At 47.0% G+C, this 18,794-nt stretch overlaps 2 protein-coding genes across 14 annotated transcripts in view; one reads left to right on the top strand and one right to left on the bottom strand.

The window, feature by feature from the left end:
- Positions 1-581: 581 nt before the first annotated feature.
- TIMCC (TIM double twin CX3C motif chaperone) lies at positions 582-11,664 on the bottom strand. Its single transcript, XM_085849244.1, has 3 exons — positions 11,356-11,664; positions 7,422-7,562; positions 582-1,054 (listed from the first exon to the last, which is right to left on the bottom strand). The coding sequence occupies exons 1-3, from the start codon at positions 11,446-11,448 to the stop codon at positions 866-868; spliced, it is 423 nt and encodes a 140-aa protein (XP_085705370.1). The 5' UTR covers positions 11,449-11,664; the 3' UTR covers positions 582-865.
- Positions 11,665-13,301: 1,637 nt separating this feature from the next.
- TMEM129 (transmembrane protein 129, E3 ubiquitin ligase) overlaps positions 13,302-18,794 on the top strand; it is a 62,754-nt gene continuing 57,261 nt past the window's right edge. For 8 of the 13 annotated variants that reach the window (XR_015050175.1, XR_015050174.1, XR_015050172.1 and 5 more), the window contains exon 1: positions 13,386-13,560. Coding sequence is in view for 5 of the 13 variants with exons in the window: in XM_085849239.1 (XP_085705365.1) it covers positions 13,518-13,560 (43 nt within the window). In the remaining 8 variants the exon portion in view is untranslated. Of the gene's footprint in view, positions 13,330-13,383; positions 13,561-18,794 lie in introns of those variants that run through there. The other 5 variants (XR_015050173.1, XM_085849237.1, XM_085849242.1 and 2 more) reach the window with 4 other exon arrangements.

Below are 18,794 nucleotides of genomic sequence, written 5' to 3'. Positions count from 1 at the left end.
GCCACATCAGGCTCTGTTATAAGACTCGTTTCTATAAATTATCAGATTTAATTTAGACACTTATTTAGTCCGGACGATATCCGATCCTCAAAACAGAAATAATATTTCGATGATATACTTTAATTCGTCTGTGAGAGTCGGTCATGGAAAATCGTATCGTATAATGCATTAAATCACTCCAAGCCCCTGATTTGAAAACTATAGTACTTACAAAAGTGATGTATACAGAAACTCATAGCTACGATGAACAGGCATTCGATATTGATGAGGAAAGTGGAAAAAAAAACTATCATGAATAAATCGTTGGGGCCTGTTCCAAATCCAGGCATGGTTGAGCAGGCCAAAAAACACGACGGCTTCAGACCCCGGCGAACATCTTAAAACCCCAGAGAACGAGGTGGCAGAGGATCGCCTGATAAAGGATACAATTAAATAAGGCCGTTCATTATCTTCAAAAGGGGTGTTTTAATTAACCCAAACATCCAATTTTCACTCTTACACTTCTTTGGAGTTCCCTTAGTAGGTTTCAGGTTGCTTGGTTTTATGGTTTTGGAGTTATGGAAGAGACACACACACAAACACCCACCTTGACATTTATTAGTATAGATTATGTGAATCAAAAAATATCCATTAAAACATAACATTTCATTGCAATGTTCGAGCCTTCAAGTGATACAGGTGTGGAGAAGTGAGGAAAATAGGATCTGCATCAGAGGTGCACCATTTCCATGGATGGTAAAGATCAAATTTTCAACAGTGGCCCTTGAAATGTGTAGGCAATTGCAGATTAGATGACCACACCATTAATTTGACATCGGTCGACAGCACATTAAATTGTTCTGGCCAAAGTTTGGAGAACACATCCTCAGTGAGGTACATTTGAAAAGGCTTCCTGGAGACGTCGTGTTATTCCAGGCAATAGTTCAAGATGCTCCTTGCCGCAGGAAGTTACACAAGACTCTAACTGAGTCTGAGCTTCAGCCTTGGAAGAGCCCAAATCGTGCGCATCCTGAGCCTTGTCATTGCACTGGATCGCACATCGTTGTAATCGTTCCTGTAACGACACAAAAGTGCAATGCAAGAAAACAATACGATCGTAAACAGGATGACTTCAACATGGTCCGAGGTGATTTTGTTTTCCAGATAGATCATCTCTGGTCGACATAAATTGTGACGGAGAATATACGGCAAAGTATTGAGAGGAGGGCCGTGGCACAAGTGTGATGTAAAAAGAAGAGGGAGGATGACGGGCCTCCCTCTTTTGTCATGCACCATTCAACCTGGGTTGGAAGCCGAGCTGTCTGTGATAATGTATTTATGTCAATTTAACCAACAGGCAAAGGCTGGCAATTCGAGCTCTGTGCACGCCCAAGAGGTTGGGGACGTGCATGAGGTAGTGATGAGCAGTGCATTTGAAAGGTGGCAAATGAATGCAAGTGGGCAACCAGTCTCAACTCTGATTGTGAGCAGGTGAGTTTCTTGAGGAATACGAGCGACCTGGGCTGGCATGGGGGAGGCCAATGTAATCAGATGTAAGGTTGTATAAAATAAGAGAGTCCACATTGGATTGCGTCGGAGTCGAAGGACGCACATTGATCATCATGGGCTATTGTTGCAGGTGGAGTTCCACAGGGTCGTGGACTTGACCTGGTAAACTATTTTCTGGTTTATATCAATGAGGTTACCAGTGACCGCAGCAGATCTCTTTACAGATCATACCAAATCCAATGTTCCACAGTCATCACTGCACCGACACTTCGTACAAGAAGATTTGGACTGTAAGCCAGAATGGTGTGAAACACATGGATTATCCGATTTAATTTAGAAAAACGCAAGCTCATGTCAAAAGTTTTTTTTACAAGCTGAACACAAAGAACCACCAGAAGAAGAAGGGGAAAAAAGAGAAAAGTTCATCGAACACCTTACCATGCACAGTCTTGAGATAAAGGGTATGGAAAGGCCTTTTGAATTCTTGCTTTGTGTTTGTGAGCACGATCCATGGTAGCTTTGTTCGTGAGCTTGGAATGGTATGTGCAATGGCAATCATATGAAGCCGATGGGTCACGCAACAATCCAGAACTGAACCTTCTGACAACTCTTCTTGGAGACTTGAGAAATGTATTTTGGAACAACATTTGAGAAAGATGTATTTACACAAACAGATATTTTGACCGAAGTTATCCCTGTGTTCTCATCACGAGGTGCTGCCATTTTGTCTGAATCTTGCTGTTCCTCAGCCCTCAGAGCATGCGGCTATTTTGATTGGTCGAGACGGGGTCATATTTTGCCCAAGTTCTGCTAAACTGAGGGATTTTGGAAGTGCAAACAAGGTGATTTGTGTTCTACAGTGTTTAAACATATAATTCGATTGAAATTAAATCAAAGTCTTAAAGGTTGTAGAAAAAAAAAACCAAAACATTGATTTGGAAGTTTACTGCCGTTGATGCCTTTTACACGTTACATTAGTTATTCGTGCCTGTTGTTTGACCTTTATGTCCCAAAAACACAGAACCTGTGGATATTGTGGGAGAATGCAAAGTCGCTGTAAGGTATGGCACACAGAAGGCAGAGTTGACCTTCATGGTGGTGAGAGGTTCAGGGCCCGTTCTGCTGGGAGGGATTGGCTCCGAGCAATCCGGTTAAAATGGCAGGATGTGAACAACCTCAATGCCAGTGATCAATTGAGGAAACTCCTCAAGGAATATGGAGACCTGTTCACATTTGAGCTTGTAAAACTGGAAGGAATGGAGGTTGAGCTAGATATTGACCCAAATGCAATTCCGAAGTTTGTGAAAGCCCGCTCGGGACCATTTTCGCTGAGAGGGAAGGTAGATCAGGAGTTGATCGGTTGCTAAAGGCCCGGTCACACCTTGACGTTTTAGCCAACGTATGCCGATTTTTGAATTTTTTTCTAAAACGCTGGCACACGTTGAATACGTTATGGGTGAGTTTTGATAACATTGAAAGCACGCTGAAAAACACTGCCATACGTCGTTGTACGCTGGCTTTAAACGTTGTACTTTTTGGTTGTCCTCAAATTTTTGCATGCTTGAAATTTCACGACGTATGCCTCACACGTTCCGCTACGCTGGCCACAAGTTGTATGCACGGTCTGCGATCGTTGACAGACGTCAACACATGCTACTACTACACATCATAAGTTGAGACACGCCGAGGTAATGTTTAGCGCACCCGAAACTTATTTCTAACCTATGATTAACGTGTTGTTGGCACACGTCGACAGACGTTACTTTTAAGTTACTCATAGGCTGAAAGACGTCGGTATAATGGATCGTCCTTGCGTCAGCGTCCACGGCCACGGCCAGGACACTTATTTGCAGCATTCTTCAAACTTTTCTTCGGCATGACGAGGATGTTCACACTTCGATGTCTAGCTTGGCTATGATTCCAATTGTCCATCGGCAGCGTCTGTTTAAGATAGTCGAGTTTGAGCGTTTTAACACGTTCAGAAGAAACGCTTCAAATTTCAAAACCCCAGCGTCAAAAAACAAAGGCGAGTGACAGCAATTTAAATCGTTCATTGTAAACACTGAAAATAGCTGAGTGGTACCGTTTATAAGTCGTTGAGTGTAAAAAAAAAAATCCAATTGTTGAGCGCAAGCGTCTACTTTCAATAGTGGAGATGCAGCCATTTAAATCGTTGAGTGGCAGCCTATGAATAGCAAACCCTACGTCACCGGCAAAGATAAACTGCCGCACGATATGGATAGGTTAGGCTATTGTTGGGCATAGTTTGTGAATGCCGGCTTCACGTTAATTTTTCTTTGGTATATCGTATCGATAAGCAATCAAAACGCTCTATGCACATTATTAGTTCATTGTGCATTTGTCCAACCCGTTATGAATAGACCTAAATCGTAAAAATAAGCTATAGCTCATTGTTGAAAAAGCCCCATAAAAAATTAGCCGCGAAGAACTTCGAACAATGGTGAAAAGATGTCTCCAACCCGTGGACACGCGGACGCAAGGACGATCCATCATAACCCACACCCTCCCCCTCACACTCACCTACTACTGCCAACATGAAAAAACTACTACTAATACTAATACTGATACTGCTGACATGGACATCGACTCAAAAACACTGTTGGGTTCCCCTTTTTATGAACACCATTTTTATATACAAATTCCCAAAACCGCTGGGAACACGTCTTTATATGGCAGTTGTAAGCTAGAAACACGTTCATTTTTTTTTTTGTCGACCGGAAGACGTCATTGGAATACGTCTACATACGTCGATGTGTGTTGGGACTACGTAAAGAATTGGTTCAAAGCACGTCAAACATAAGTTAGAAATAAGTTTCGCGTAAAAAAGACATTACCGCGAGACATTTCGCGTAAAAAAGACATTACCATAAGTGTTTCGACTTATGAGTAGCTTATAAGTAGCGTTTGTGGACGTGTGTAAAACTTATCCCCATCGCATGCGGAACGTGTCATACGCCGAGTACGTCCAAAAATTTTGAACATATTGTGACGTCCACGGGACTTGAACAGTCCCACCAACGTAGAATGAGCCGAAACGATGGAGGCGGTTTATTTATTTATAACCCAAACATGGCGGTTCTAATCGCTCTACCGCAAACGGGACGAGGAAGGTGGCACGAGTTACTTTTCACTGAGTTGATGATGTTTATTTGTTTTTACTATTAACCAGAAATAACAAGACTCGGCAAGAAAAGGGATCCGGGGCGATTTGACGGGATGGTGTGGGATCGGGCGTGGGGAAAAACACAGACAATTCCAATGAATATACAGTTCTCAATCCCTCTAAGGCGCCAAGCACAAGCACACACACACACACACACACACACACACACACACACACACACACACACACACACACACACACACACACACACACACACACACACACACACACACACACACACACACACACACACACACACACACACACACACAACGTAGCTATTTCTGGTGGTCAGGCTGGACCGTGGTGTGGACGCAACTGTCCCTGGATCGGCGTCGTACGAGCTGGCCTTGCTCTCGTCAGGGGGGGGGGGGCAGGAGAAACCGTGGTGCTGTCGACCTCCTGGTCTTGGCACAAGTCCGCTCACAGCCGCCAGGGAACCAGTTCTGGCGCCAAGTTGCGAGCAGGAGAGGGAGGCAGGTCCGCCCGCCGTTCGACCCCGTACTCCGAGTCAGCAGAACCCCAGAGCCAACCAAGGTGAGGCACGAGGCTCAGCAAGGCTCCAAGACACGATGAAGAACACGATCGAATCAGCACAACAACAAGGACGCTCTCCGCGCAACAGCTTCCACACCAAAAAAACACGATCATTTTGTCCAGACCTTCTTTCTCTTCCTTTTCGACCCCGAACAGAACCTTTTTATCCTCCTGTCCTCGTCACTTCCAATCGAGCCGTTTATTGGCCCACCGCCGTCGCCTTCTGCCAATCGTGATCACGGGGCGGAGCCATCTGCAGCACTGTCCTGTGACGTCACGGCCAGCCTCCAGAGAATACCAAAAGGGGTTTACGCAGACACACTTACCCTATCCCGTGTCCCTATCTAATTACGTGACAATTATCATTTCCCCCTTGAAGAAATGAACATTTACTAGACAACTTATCACCACTGAATTGCTACTTATTACATCGAGATCCTGGTAAACTTGAACAGCATGGCATAACCTAATTAAACATCCTAATTACCCTTTGAATGCATACCCCCCCTCAAACGTAACAAGATTTAAAATTTGACGTACTCTACTTACTACGACGTATGATAGCGTACTTTAGCGTTCTACTCACGTATACCAAACTTACTCATACCGTATTTGACGTGCCCCAACGTTTTAGACACATTTTTCTTAGGTCGGCATACGCTGGCAAGATCGCCAAGGTGTGACCGCGATGTTGTCACTTCCATTTCTACGGCAGTTATGATTCGAATCGTTGTGAGTTAGCCTTTTAATAGGCTACGTCACGACCTCGTCGGCGATGCGTGCAACGCGCTATGCCTAAGTTAGACTATCGTTGGGCATCGGTTGTGTAGGCCGACAACAGGTTCAGCATTCGTTGGTATAAGTTATCTACAACATAACGAAACGTTCTGTGTCCGTTACCAATGCGTTATACATAAGACCAAGTCGCTATGAATACGTCCGAATCTTTAAAAAAAAACATCAAAAGTTCAACGTAAGCCAGCGTTTTAGATACATTTTAATACGTTGCCATCGCTGGCTAAAACGTCAAGGTGTGACCGGGATCAAAGATCCTGTACAATTTTCTCGTTGGGCAGCTCCGATCGTCCCGGTTATGAAAGGAGATGTCTCGGTTCGGATATGTGGAGACTACAGGGATACAGTCAATCCGGCAGTCTGCTCAGACACTTACCCCATTCCGCACATTGATGAGTTGTTCACAAAACTTTCTGGGGGGAAACTCTACACCAAGCTCAACTTGAGCCACGTGTACCAGCAGGTGATGTTATTGAAAACTTCACGCGAATTCGTCTTAGCTCATGATTCGTCGACAATTCAGGAGTTTGAAATTGGACAATACGTTTCAGTTCAACATTACAGCTCAGACAAGTGGGTACCAGGTTAAATTGCCAAACGAACGGGTCCCGTTTCATATACTGTGGAAGTGTCAACTGGAGGCTTGCAGCAGATGTGGAAGCGACATGCCGACCAGATCAGATACCGAGCTTCGACGTTGTCATCGAAAGTCATCAGCGATGTTGATTTTTCAGCAGAAGCGAAGGAAGCTCCTGAACACGAGGGGAGTGGCACACCGGTACCCGAGGAGAGCAACGTTGCAGTGGATGACATTGAGGGCCCCAATGTCGACATTGTTCCGGAGCCCGTCAGGAGGCATTACCCACAAAGAGATCGAAAACCAAAACAACCAGATTGCTGTGCCTGTAAAAAAATAATTACAGGCCAATAATGCAATGTACACAGACTGAAGTATTCATTGCTCTCATTGACATATTGTGTACGACATGGGTACGTAAGCCATGGGCATTTCTGGAGAATTTAGGATTACTATAAAATTGTTATTGGGGGAGGGTTTTAAAAGGGTGTTAATTGTCTGAGGAAGAGGATGTGTGATTTATTGCCATGTCGCGTCTGCTCATGCCTGGTGTACGATGGTCAGATTAAAAGCTCGTTGGACAATGGCGGTGTTCTGGTAACCCGTGTTTCGGTTCTGGGAGACCTGAACAGTTCCATTATTGGTACGTGTTTAGCGCTCGCTGAAACCGATACAGGTTTGTTAAAGGCAACATGTTCTAACAAGATACCGATGTTTCTCCCTGTAACTTGTCAGGACTGTGTACATTTATCGTCGTGTGAATGTAGAGCCTCATTCACATCAACCTTTGAGAGCCTCAGCTCAATTTGACTGTGAAAACAAAGGAAAGTTCAGTTTTACCTGAAATCGTTGCAACTCAGCGGTAAACAGAGCATGGCCTTGGGTAAGCGGAGCGTTACAGCGATCGATACACTGCCGGACAGTTTGTGTGGAGCCTTTGATACTGTCACAGCACTCGGCACTGCAGCGGAACATGCGGGCCTGCAACACATGATGATCGTCAAGCTGTCATTTGCAAAAATTTCACTCGTTCTCCATGAGGGGAGATAACTAAACAACTTGCACATCAATTTATCAACAACAGGGCCATCTACATATTAATATTATGTACTCAAATGAGAGAGTTGTGGGGGGGGAGGGTAAGGGCACATACAGAGCATAATTCACACACCCATTTTGAAAACAATCAAGATGACCATTTGATCAAGGTGATGGAATTGACACAAATGTACAAGGAAACTCAAAATAACTACGTATTGCCCATTTTTATTACAATCATGTAACTTTGATCATGTTATGGAACTTTAATCAAAGCACATGTCAATCGCACTTTTGCGACAACTCCTCTCCTCCACAAGAGAGGTGTCAAAACAGACCCAATCAATGTCAGACCTGTAAGCTTACTCCCAATTATAAGCAAAGTCTTGGAATATGATTACTGTTGATGTCAAATCTTTCTTTTCCAACACCCTGACCTCTGACCACGTTTGGATTGTCTTGATCACTTGGTTATTGATCGGTTGCCACTCCTCTCTCGACAATAATGCATGTCCTAAGTATCCAACAGAAAGTTAGGACCGTCTACCTGGGCAAATATTGGGCTTTTGACAGTGCGGCAACCTGTTCTGCTTTCCAGGCTCGCTGCCTGTGGTTATACAAGGGATTCTGACCATCACTACTCATGCAGTCACCACGTTGCTCTCAAAAGAACCCTCTCCTCTTCTCCCTTCTTCAGCGGAGGGTAGCGTTCCCCACGGCAGTGTCGTAGGCCCAGTCTCGTTCCTCATCTACATTAACCTCTCCAATGCTCTGGGAAACTATTTTCCCTTTTGCACAAGAGTTCACATCACGTCGTGCAGTACTCCATCACACTGACAGGCGGACAGCAGATGCGACGACCTTTCCCGATGTTGAATCGATTAAATGCTGGTCTGATGATTGCAACATCTTTCATTCTGGCAAATCCCAGCTCAGCCTGTTACTCAGGAAAGATGGTGACCCACCTATCTATTTCCGTGGTCAGCCACAAGCAGACGTTCACTGCCTTGAACGTCTCACCCTCACCACGAGCCATGATCCCTCCTGGGACGACCACAAACCGAAGCTGGGCTTGTTAGCTGGAGACGGGGCAATCTCCGGCATGTCAAGCCATTCCTTGATAAAATCAGAACTACTCACAGCCGACGAGACCTTTGTCTGGAGTTCAATGGTCAACTGCTCTCCCATACTAGTTGGGGCTCCAGCGTAACATCTTTCTTTCTGGAATTTTGTGGACCCTAAAACATCATCCTTGTCATCTCCCACAAAGAGACTAAATAAACCACAAGGCGTGTTTGCTCTGTCATTACAGAAATCAGTGGACTCCGTTTTTCAACGCTTCTCCTGCAGTCGAGCTCTGCTCACTCAGTCCTCCCCCTTCTCACCCCTGCTGATCCGAGTCATGTGCCAACAGTGTTGTAGGTCAACTCTCCAAATCTAGGCTTTCCACCGGTCTCCACTCTTGTTTCTTTTTCTTCCGCTTTGTCAAACTGCCTGCTGGAGACGGATCAGCTGCACTCTTCTTTCCAAGGCTTTAAAGAAGTGGTATGCCACCATCTCAGGTCATTGCCCATCCATATCCACGTTCTTTTCTACCCCCATGAATGTCTCACTGAACCTCTTACTTGTAGGTTAATGACCATTTCCTTCACTCCCTTTCTCAACTGTAGCCATACCGCCACTACATTGTCTTTCTACCCTTTGTCAACTTACTTTTTCCATAAACTTCGATTTTGTATCCAAAAACCCGACGAAGACAAAGATGTCCAGTCCTCGTACGTGTCACGCGTCAATTACCAATACTCCTGAACCGGTCACTTTATAATCCTCACAGGCTTTTGGGTTTCACTCCACATCATCATCCTCATCGTTTCACTCCACATCATCCTCATCGTTTCACTCCACATCATCATCCCCATCGTTTCACTCCACATCATCATCCCAATCGTTTCACTCCACATCATCATCCTCATCGTTTCACTCCACATCATCATCCCCATCGTTTCACTCCATCATCATCCCCATCGTTTCACTCCACATCATCATCCTCATCGTTTCACTCCACATCATCATCCCCATCGTTTCACTCCACATCATCATCCCCATCGTTTCACTCCACATCATCATCCTCATCGTTTCACTCCACATCATCATCCCCATCGTTTCACTCCACATCATCATCCCCATCGTTTCACTCCACATCATCATCCCCATCGTTTCACTCCACATCATCATCCTCATCGTTTCACTCCACATCATCATCCTCATCGTTTCACTCCACATCATCATCCTCATCGTTTCACTCCACATCATCATCCTCATCGTTTCACTCCACATCATCATCCCCATCGTTTCACTCCACATCATCATCCCCATCGTTTCACTCCACATCATCATCCCCATCGTTTCACTCCACATCATCATCCCCATCGTTTCACTCCACATCATCATCCCCATCGTTTCACTCCACATCATCATCCCAATCGTTTCACTCCACATCATCCCAATCGTTTCACTCCACATCATCATCCCAATCGTTTCACTCCACATCATCATCCCAATCGTTTCCCTTTTCAGATTTTCAACGCCACAACAAAAGGTCCAACACAGACAATTACCTCCAAGGTTATGACGCGGACAAACCAAGAGTTAGACAATTACCTCCAAGGTTATGACGCGGACAAACCAAGAGTTAGACAATTACCTCCAAGGTTATGACTCGGACAAACCAAGAGTTAGACAATTACCTCCAAGGTTATGACGCGGACAAACCAAGAGTTAGACAATTACCTCCAAGGTTATGACTCGGACAAACCAAGAGTTAGACAATTACCTCCAAAGTTATGACTCGGACAAACCAAGAGTTAGACAATTACCTCCAAGGTTATGACGCGGACAAACCAAGAGTTAGACAATTACCTCCAAGGTTATGACGCGGACAAACCAAGAGTTAGACAATTACCTCCAAGGTTATGACTCGGACAAACCAAGAGTTAGACAATTACCTCCAAGGTTATGACGCGGACAAACCAAGAGTTAGACAATTACCTCCAAGGTTATGACTCGGACAAACCAAGAGTTAGACAATTACCTCCAAGGTTATGACGTGGACAAACCAAGAGTTAGACAATTACCTCCAAGGTTATGACGTGGACAAACCAAGAGTTAGACAATTACCTCCAAGGTTATGACGTGGACAAACCAAGAGTTAGACAATTACCTCCAAGGTTATGACGTGGACAAACCAAGAGTTAGACAATTACCTCCAAGGTTATGACTCGGACAAACCAAGAGTTAGACAATTACCTCCAAGGTTATGACGCGGACAAACCAAGAGTTAGACAATTACCTCCAAGGTTATGACTCGGACAAACCAAGAGTTAGACAATTACCTCCAAGGTTATGACTCGGACAAACCAAGAGTTAGACAATTACCTCCAAGGTTATGACGCGGACAAACCAAGAGTTAGACAATTACCTCCAAGGTTATGACTCGGACAAACCAAGAGTTAGACAATTACCTCCAAAGTTATGACGCGGACAAACCAAGAGTTAGACAATTACCTCCAAGGTTATGACGCGGACAAACCAAGAGTTAGACAATTACCTCCAAGGTCATGACGCGGACAAACCAAGAGTTAGACAATTACCTCCAAGGTCATGACTCGGACAAACCAAGAGTTAGACAATTACCTCCAAGGTTATGACGCGGACAAACCAAGAGTTAGACAATTACCTGCATCTTTCGAATATGCTCCTTGTCCAACGTTTCCAACATCTCATTGAGGGCGGTGTTTACTTTTTCCTGCATTTCCACAGCGTTCGCCATGACTCGCCGATTCACAGAGATGAGGCCCGAACTCACAACTCGCACAACACGCCCGGCCCGCACATCCTCCAAAGATCTCTCGCTTTTACGAGATCTCGCACAGCACGTGTCCAAGACACTTCCGCGCACGTGATCACCACCTTCTTCTTCTTCTTCTTCTTTCTCTCGAAACGCCACACAACACGCCCGGCCCGCACATCCTCGAAAGATTTCTCGCTGAGATCTCGAACGGCACGTGATCAAAACACTTCCGCACACGTGATCACATTCTTCTTCTTCTTCTCGAAACGCCACACAAAGGATTAAAAATTCGTTTTGTACCAAAACACAAAATCCATCTTTGTAACAATTCATAGCGAGAGGATTCACAAACGTGGACTTGGGGAAATGGTTGTCATAACTGTCGGTATCTTGGAATGTGGGGATTGGGGCGAGTAGAGTATTGTACTGTACTGTACAGCACTGTACCGTACTGTACTGTTCTCCCAAAATGTTGGCATGGTCGCGCAGACTTAATTGATCTTTTCCTGCGTTGATGTTCCTTGTATTTATGATCACGTGACTCACATGAACTACACAACTAATTAATAAACTAAATAATACACGAAGTAGGACAAAGTGACATTCAGTGAGGTAAATTAAAATCCCTTCACAAATCAACGAAGGAGTTCATGTATGGATTCATGTCCAGGTTACGTCCGGTTATTAACCGTTTTGATAACCAGTGGGTTAACCTAACCTAACCCCAATGATAAAACAACCTCGTCTGTGGAGCGGAGCTCCTCGATATTAATGTTTTTAACATGGAATAGGCAAAGCCGAGAACGCGAACGTCGACTGATTACATTCGATGCTGCAATCTCCGGTTACTTCGGCCTGGATTCGGGATCAGCGATCAAATAATGGAAATCACCATTAAAAATTATTTTTTGATGATGCGGGAGATATCTTTATTAAAATCAGCGGAGGAAATCTACACCATGTCTGATATTTGGGTCTTTCATGTCTCCGACGATGCCTTGATCTCCACGGACGCATCATTCCCCATGACAAAAACCGGAAGCAAAAGGGTCGTAGCCGACGACACTGTTCCAAATTGCCAGAGTATCGTGTTGTTGTTGTTGTTGTTGTTGTTGTTGTTGTTGTTGTTGTTGTTGTTGTTGTTGTTGTTGTTGTTGTTGTTGTTGTTGTTGTTGTTGTTGTTGTTGTTGTTGTTGTTGTTGTTGTTGTTGTTGTTGTTGTTGTTGTTGTTTCGTATTCTCTCATGTGCACGCGTTGAGTATGAAGCTCACTACGTTCGCGATTATTATTATTATTGTTATTTATTTTACAGCTTCACACAATGTCGCGCCAGTTCGACACTGAGGAACTTGCGACACTCGACCGAAACCATTTTACGAAGACGTCCATCCAGTAATATCAGCGGCACTTGGAGCCAAGAGTTGATTGAAGGAAATTCTGAAGTTTTGTCCTGAATTGTTTCTCTTTTCTAATTGAAACCAATAGCCCCGACTATGGAACTCCGTTGTCCACCTGTCGGTGAAGCTTTTTCTAAATTATACGCTGTGTGATCTCCCAGCGGTGTAGTTGGCGGTACATTGTGTGTGTGATCTCCCAGCGGTGTAGTTAGCGTTTTCATTTTTAAAATTTTAATTAAAGCTTTTAGTGTATTTTTTTTACAAAATGTCCCACTAGCCGCACATCCTGAGGAGTAATATATGTGTTACATCGGTACAGATATCATTGATCGTCTGGAAAGAATGAGGTTATCACTCAATTAATTAATTAGCGAATGAAGGCAAAGGAATAAGGAATGTGAAGGAATAAACTTAGTTTGGTGGCGGAACTGTGACACGGTCCTGTTGAGTTCTGTTATCCAAGGTATGATGTTTATAAATTAAAATCCCAAGGTTTTGTCCGGCATTTTGGCCTTGAACCGCCCATTGGTATCATTTTGAGATCCCCCGTATTTGTTTGTGAAGTCACTTCTGACAAAAACCTGCTCCACATGAACCACCTTGAGGTGGGACATTGGGGCGAGGAGGTCGTGTCCTTCACTCACACGAGGAATGCGGTCAATGAATCCTTGGAAAGGTTGTGGCAGCAACAACGGTAAATGGGGTTCAAGTACAATTCGAGGCACACCGAGAACCACTGGGTATGGAGGGGTACCTGGTACCTGATACCTTGTCCTGATACCTGGTACCTGGTTGTTCACGGAAATGTGAGCGGATGCTTGATGCCCTCGTGTCGAATTTCCGTGTGCAGTGCATTGCAGTACAATGCAGTACAGTACAGTACAATGCAGTACAGTACAGTACAATGCAGTACAGTACAGTACAATGCAGTACAGTACAGTACAATGCAGTACAGTACAGTACAATGCAGTACAATGCAGTACAGTACAGTACAGTACAGTACAATGCAGTACAGTTCAATACAGTGCAGTACAGTGCAGTACAATGCAGTACAGTACAATGCAATACAGTGCAGTCCAATGCAGTGCAGTACAGTGCAGTACAATGCAGTACAGTACAATGCAATACAGTGCAGTCCAATGCAGTGCAGTACAGCGCAGTACAGTACAGTGCGGTACAATGCAGTACAGTACATCACAGTACAGTACAATGCAGTACAGTACAATGCAGTACAGTACAAACATTCCTTTTACTTTTACAGTTGCAGTGTGTACTGTAGTTGTCTCTGACTTTGGGACCTTTACTTTCTCCTCGTGATGAACATACGTGGTAGCGTTACCAATTTGGAAGTTTACTGCACACAACAGCCAGAGTCCTTATAGCTAAGTTATATCCGTAGGTATGTGTTTCTTGTGAGGGCCTCGTCCCTCGTCTAATGGGAATTAAATGTATGTGCGCTGCGGAGTTATTTTGATCGATAGGATTTTTACATTTTACATCACCAACAACAACAACAACAACAACAACAACAACAACAACAACAACACTCTGCTCTCGGCATTCTCTGGCATGCGGACGTGTCTGGGATTCCATGCTCCAGGCGGTGTGCGTTTTGGTGTGGATTTCGTACGTATATGGTCACAAAGCGTTTTGCTTCAGCTGCGTGCCAAATAAGGGTATGCGTCGTTTTCCGGCCAATGGGCGACGAGCAGAACAGAGTCGGGGCGGTCCTTGGCAAGAAGGCGGGGCCGCGACACGCCGTCCACCCAATGGGAGCAGGCCACGGGAGCGGACGGGCCCCAAAAGAAAAGCGACAAAGGAGAAGCAAATGATTGGGTCCAGTCTGCTCGAGTGCGCGTCTCAGTCCAGCCTGCTCGAGTGCGCGTCTCAGTCCAGCCTGCTCGAGTGCGCGTCTCAGTCCAGCCTGCTCGAGTGCGCGTCTCAGTCCAGCCTGCTCGAGTGCGCGTCTCAGTCCAGCCTGCTCGAGTGCGCGTCTCAGTCCAGCCTGCTCGAGTGCGCGTCTCAGTCCAGCCTGCTCGAGTGCGCGTCTCAGTCCAGCCTGCTCGAGTGCGCGTATCAGTCCAGCCTGCTCGAGTGCGCGTCTCAGTCCAGCCTGCTCGAGTGCGCGTCTCAGTCCAGCCTGCTCGAGTGCGCGTCTCAGTCCAGCCTGCTCGAGTGCGCGTCTCAGTCCAGCCTGCTCGAGTGCGCGTCTCAGTCCAGCCTGCTCGAGTGCGCGTCTCAGTCCAGCCTGCTCGAGTGCGCGTCTCAGTCCAGCCTGCTCGAGTGCGCGTCTCAGTCCAGCCTGCTCGAGTGCGCGTCTCAGTCCAGCCTGCTCGAGTGCGCGTCTCAGTCCAGCCTGCTCGAGTGCGCGTCTCAGTCCAGCCTGCTCGAGTGCGCGTCTCAGTCCAGCCTGCTCGAGTGCGCGTCTCAGTCCAGCCTGCTCGAGTGCGCGTCTCAGTCCAGCCTGCTCGAGTGCGCGTCTCAGTCCAGCCTGCTCGGGTGCGCGTCTCAGTCCAGCCTGCTCGGGTGCGCGTCTCAGTCCAGCCTGCTCGGGTGCGCGTCTCAGTCCAGCCTGCTCGGGTGCGCGTCTCAGTCCAGCCTGCTCGGGTGCGCGTCTCAGTCCAGCCTGCTCGGGTGCGCGTCTCAGTCCAGCCTGCTCGGGTGCGCGTCTCAGTCCAGCCTGCTCGGGTGCGCGTCTCAGTCCAGCCTGCTCGGGTGCGCGTCTCAGTCCAGCCTGCTCGGGTGCGCGTCTCAGTCCAGCCTGCTCGGGTGCGCGTCTCAGTCCAGCCTGCTCGGGTGCGCGTCTCTGTCCGGGTCTGCAGCCGACTGTATAGCATGGATCCGAGGCGTCTCGTCTGGCGCATTGATGTGGGCGGTCGCCATCTCAACTCGGGAGATCATCTCGTGTCGCCTGCCTGCAAGCCGGAGGAGCGTGCCAACGCCCGACGCTACCCTCCGTACCTGGTGCTTGGAGCAGCCTCGTGTTGCGGGTTCGAGTCCCGTTACCCCCAAGATCGTCGAGAACCACACGAGGTGGACAGGTCCAAGCTAGCTTCTCTTCCCTCAGCCCGTCTTCCCTCCGAGCTGACGAGGCCCATCTCTTTCTGGGCATTTGTGTGTGCGTGTGTGTGTCCTTGGGCCCTGTCTCCAAGTCACAACCGTGTAAGTGCTTTATTTGCTCATTGTACATTGCATTTCTTATAGTCGTGATAACTCTGCTCTTTGTGTGCTTCCCCTCCCCGATTATTGTAAAATAAATACCCCTATTGTTGAATGTACCAGCTCATTTCTGTGCTTCTTTCATTGGCTTAGCACGGTGCGTGTTGGGAAATGGTCAATTGTGTATTTGGATCGACGGGTCTTGGTAATCATCCGCTCTGGTTACGCACGTTTCGAGCACGGTAACTGCTCGTCCCGCTCGAGCTCCGTCGAGGGTGTGAATTCCCCGGTAGCTTGCCGCGTGACTTTTTAGGTATATTGAAGTTTGGCAATTAACCCTATCCCACGCGGTCAAATTATTGGCGATTCACGGTCCTGTAAGGGACCCGTGCCTTTCGGAGTTCTCCGAGAAGCACGATCTAGATTCCGGGTGTTCGGTGGAGCTGACTACTGTTTCACCTAGCGGTTGTGCTCGCCGCCGACACCCGGCCCCACAACAGTACAACATGGATGATTATTTAATTTTTCTTCTTCTTGTGGGATTATCATTGTGGGAGACATCTGATTGGCATTATCACTACTTTCTTGCTTTTGCTGAGGCAAGTCACATTGAGACTACGTGTATGTTTGTGTGTGTGCTTCTGAACAAATGAGTATATTGAATCTTTTTGCTGTTTTAATGAGATTACTTGATTGCTGTAAGAGCTCTCCCTATCCCCATCCAGGAACGACTCGAGGAAATTGTTTCGATGATGTTTGGCCAATGCAGTGCAATGGAATTTAAATTTCCTCTGTTCTGGGAAAACGTTCTTAAGCTGGTGTTGAATAATTGTGACAGATTATCAATATTTGTAATCCACCTACAAGGCCCTCTCTCCTTGATGGAGTCCTGCTCTCCCCTCTGGGCCGGTGCTCCCTCCTCTCACCTTTCTCAGCTTGACGCTGTGGAAACCAAGGCATTTAGGATCATTGGTATCTCTCGCAATGAAACTCAGTCTATGGACATATCACTTCACCATCGTCACTGGTCGATGGTGTCTCTGTCTTCATCTACCTCATTTCTGGTCTTGCACCCTCTGTCCGGGTCAGGTCAGGTCAGGTTCGATCTGTGACCTGCTACAGGTACCATGTAAACCTGTACTAACCTGTTCCATGGTCGGGTTGTCGGCGACTAAACCGTCTCCCCCACCAGGTTTTCTGGTGAGGAGGGTGTTTGGATATGGACACACAGCAGGATTAAAAACAAAACCTGTCAAAGGGCGGAGGAGCTCCTTGTGAGCCAACGGCAATCCATATCTAGTGCCCAACTGTGTCTGCGGACGTCCTCCTGCAGTTGGGTCACTTCTTATTAGGAGGTTGCACTCCGGATTTGCACTCCGGGCAGGATTTGCACTCCGGCCACCGTAAAACCCTTCATTCCGCAAAACGCAAAAACGCAAAAAAATCTGAAAACCCACTCCGTGGGAGTATCTCCTGTGCAGCTTCCCTTCGCAGGGCAGCTCACCGGATGACGGGATTGGGGCAAAGCCTTCGGGACCCCCAATCTTTGATGATAGGAGGGAAACCACGGGGTAACATCCCTGGGTCAGATTGCGGGAGAGTGTGTCGGAGTGGTGCAGAGGTGTCATCCACCAGACGGCGGTCTCCTTGGGTTAACCTGAGGCAGTCCCTTCGGGTGGGTGCCTGGAATGTCCTATCCCTGAGAGGATGATCACCTGTCTCTGTTATCATCTGAGCTCGAGCGTTTGGACATCGGGATTGCAGCTCTCTCTGAGGTTCGGAGACCGGATTGCGGCGAGATAATGGTGGGTGGTTACACCTACTATTGGTCTGGTCGCTCTGATGGTTACCATACCCAAGGAGTTGCTGTAGCTGTGTCCAATAAGCTGACCCCAATGATAATTGAGGTAACACCGGTCAACGAGCGTATTATGAGATTAAGGATTCGTCACTCCTTAGGTGTCATTTCCCTGGTCTCTGTTTATGCTCCGACTGAGGCGAGTGATCTCACCGTGAAGGATGCATTCTACGCCACACTCGAGTCTGTGGTTGATCAGTGCCCCAGACGAGATACACTTCTAGTCTTGGGGGATTTCAATGCATCGACTGGAACTGATAGGGATGGTTATGAGGTGTGTGTTGGTCCCCATGGGTCAGGAACTATGAACCAGAATAGCACTAAGTTCCTTGACTTTGCAAGAAGTCATGGACTTAGGGTGGCTGGTTCATGGTTTCAGCGCCCACAAGCTCATCGCTGGACTTGGTATTCCAATGCTGGCGGTGTGGCAAAGGAGATTGACCATGTCCTCATTGACGGTCGTTGGAGGATGATCCAGAACTGCAGGGTCTACCGGAGTGCTCAGTTCCTCAATACTGACCACAGGCTTGTTGTAGCAACTCTAAAGCTGCACCTTAAATCCTGGAGAATGGTACCATCCCAGCCGAGGCTGGATGTTGCCAAGCTCAGGGATGAGAGAGTAGCTGAGGAGTTTGCGAACAGGCTGAGTGGACACTTGGGGGGTCTGGGTGCTTTGGGGGTCCTGAAGAGTTGTGGAGCGCCTTCAAGACCACCGTCCTTGATGTTGCCGGTGGATGCCTTGGAGCTCACCGCAGGGCAAAGAAGAATTTTGTCTCTCAAGGGACACTGGATACCATTGACCAGAGTCGCAGGGCCAGGCTGAATGGCAGAGCTGAGCTGTTCAGGGAGCTGAGGCGTAAAACTGTACGTGCACTGAGGGTGGACAAGGAGGCCTATGTGCGAGGAATCTG

The sequence above is a fragment of the Eptatretus burgeri genome, chromosome 12 (assembly GCF_056783735.1).
Source record: "Eptatretus burgeri isolate ZD-2024b chromosome 12, Ebu_testis_v1, whole genome shotgun sequence".
Classification (NCBI taxonomy): Eukaryota; Metazoa; Chordata; class Myxini; order Myxiniformes; family Myxinidae; genus Eptatretus; species Eptatretus burgeri.
The sequence above is the reverse complement of the archived record's forward strand: the minus strand, read 5'-3'. Positions and strand labels throughout refer to the sequence as shown.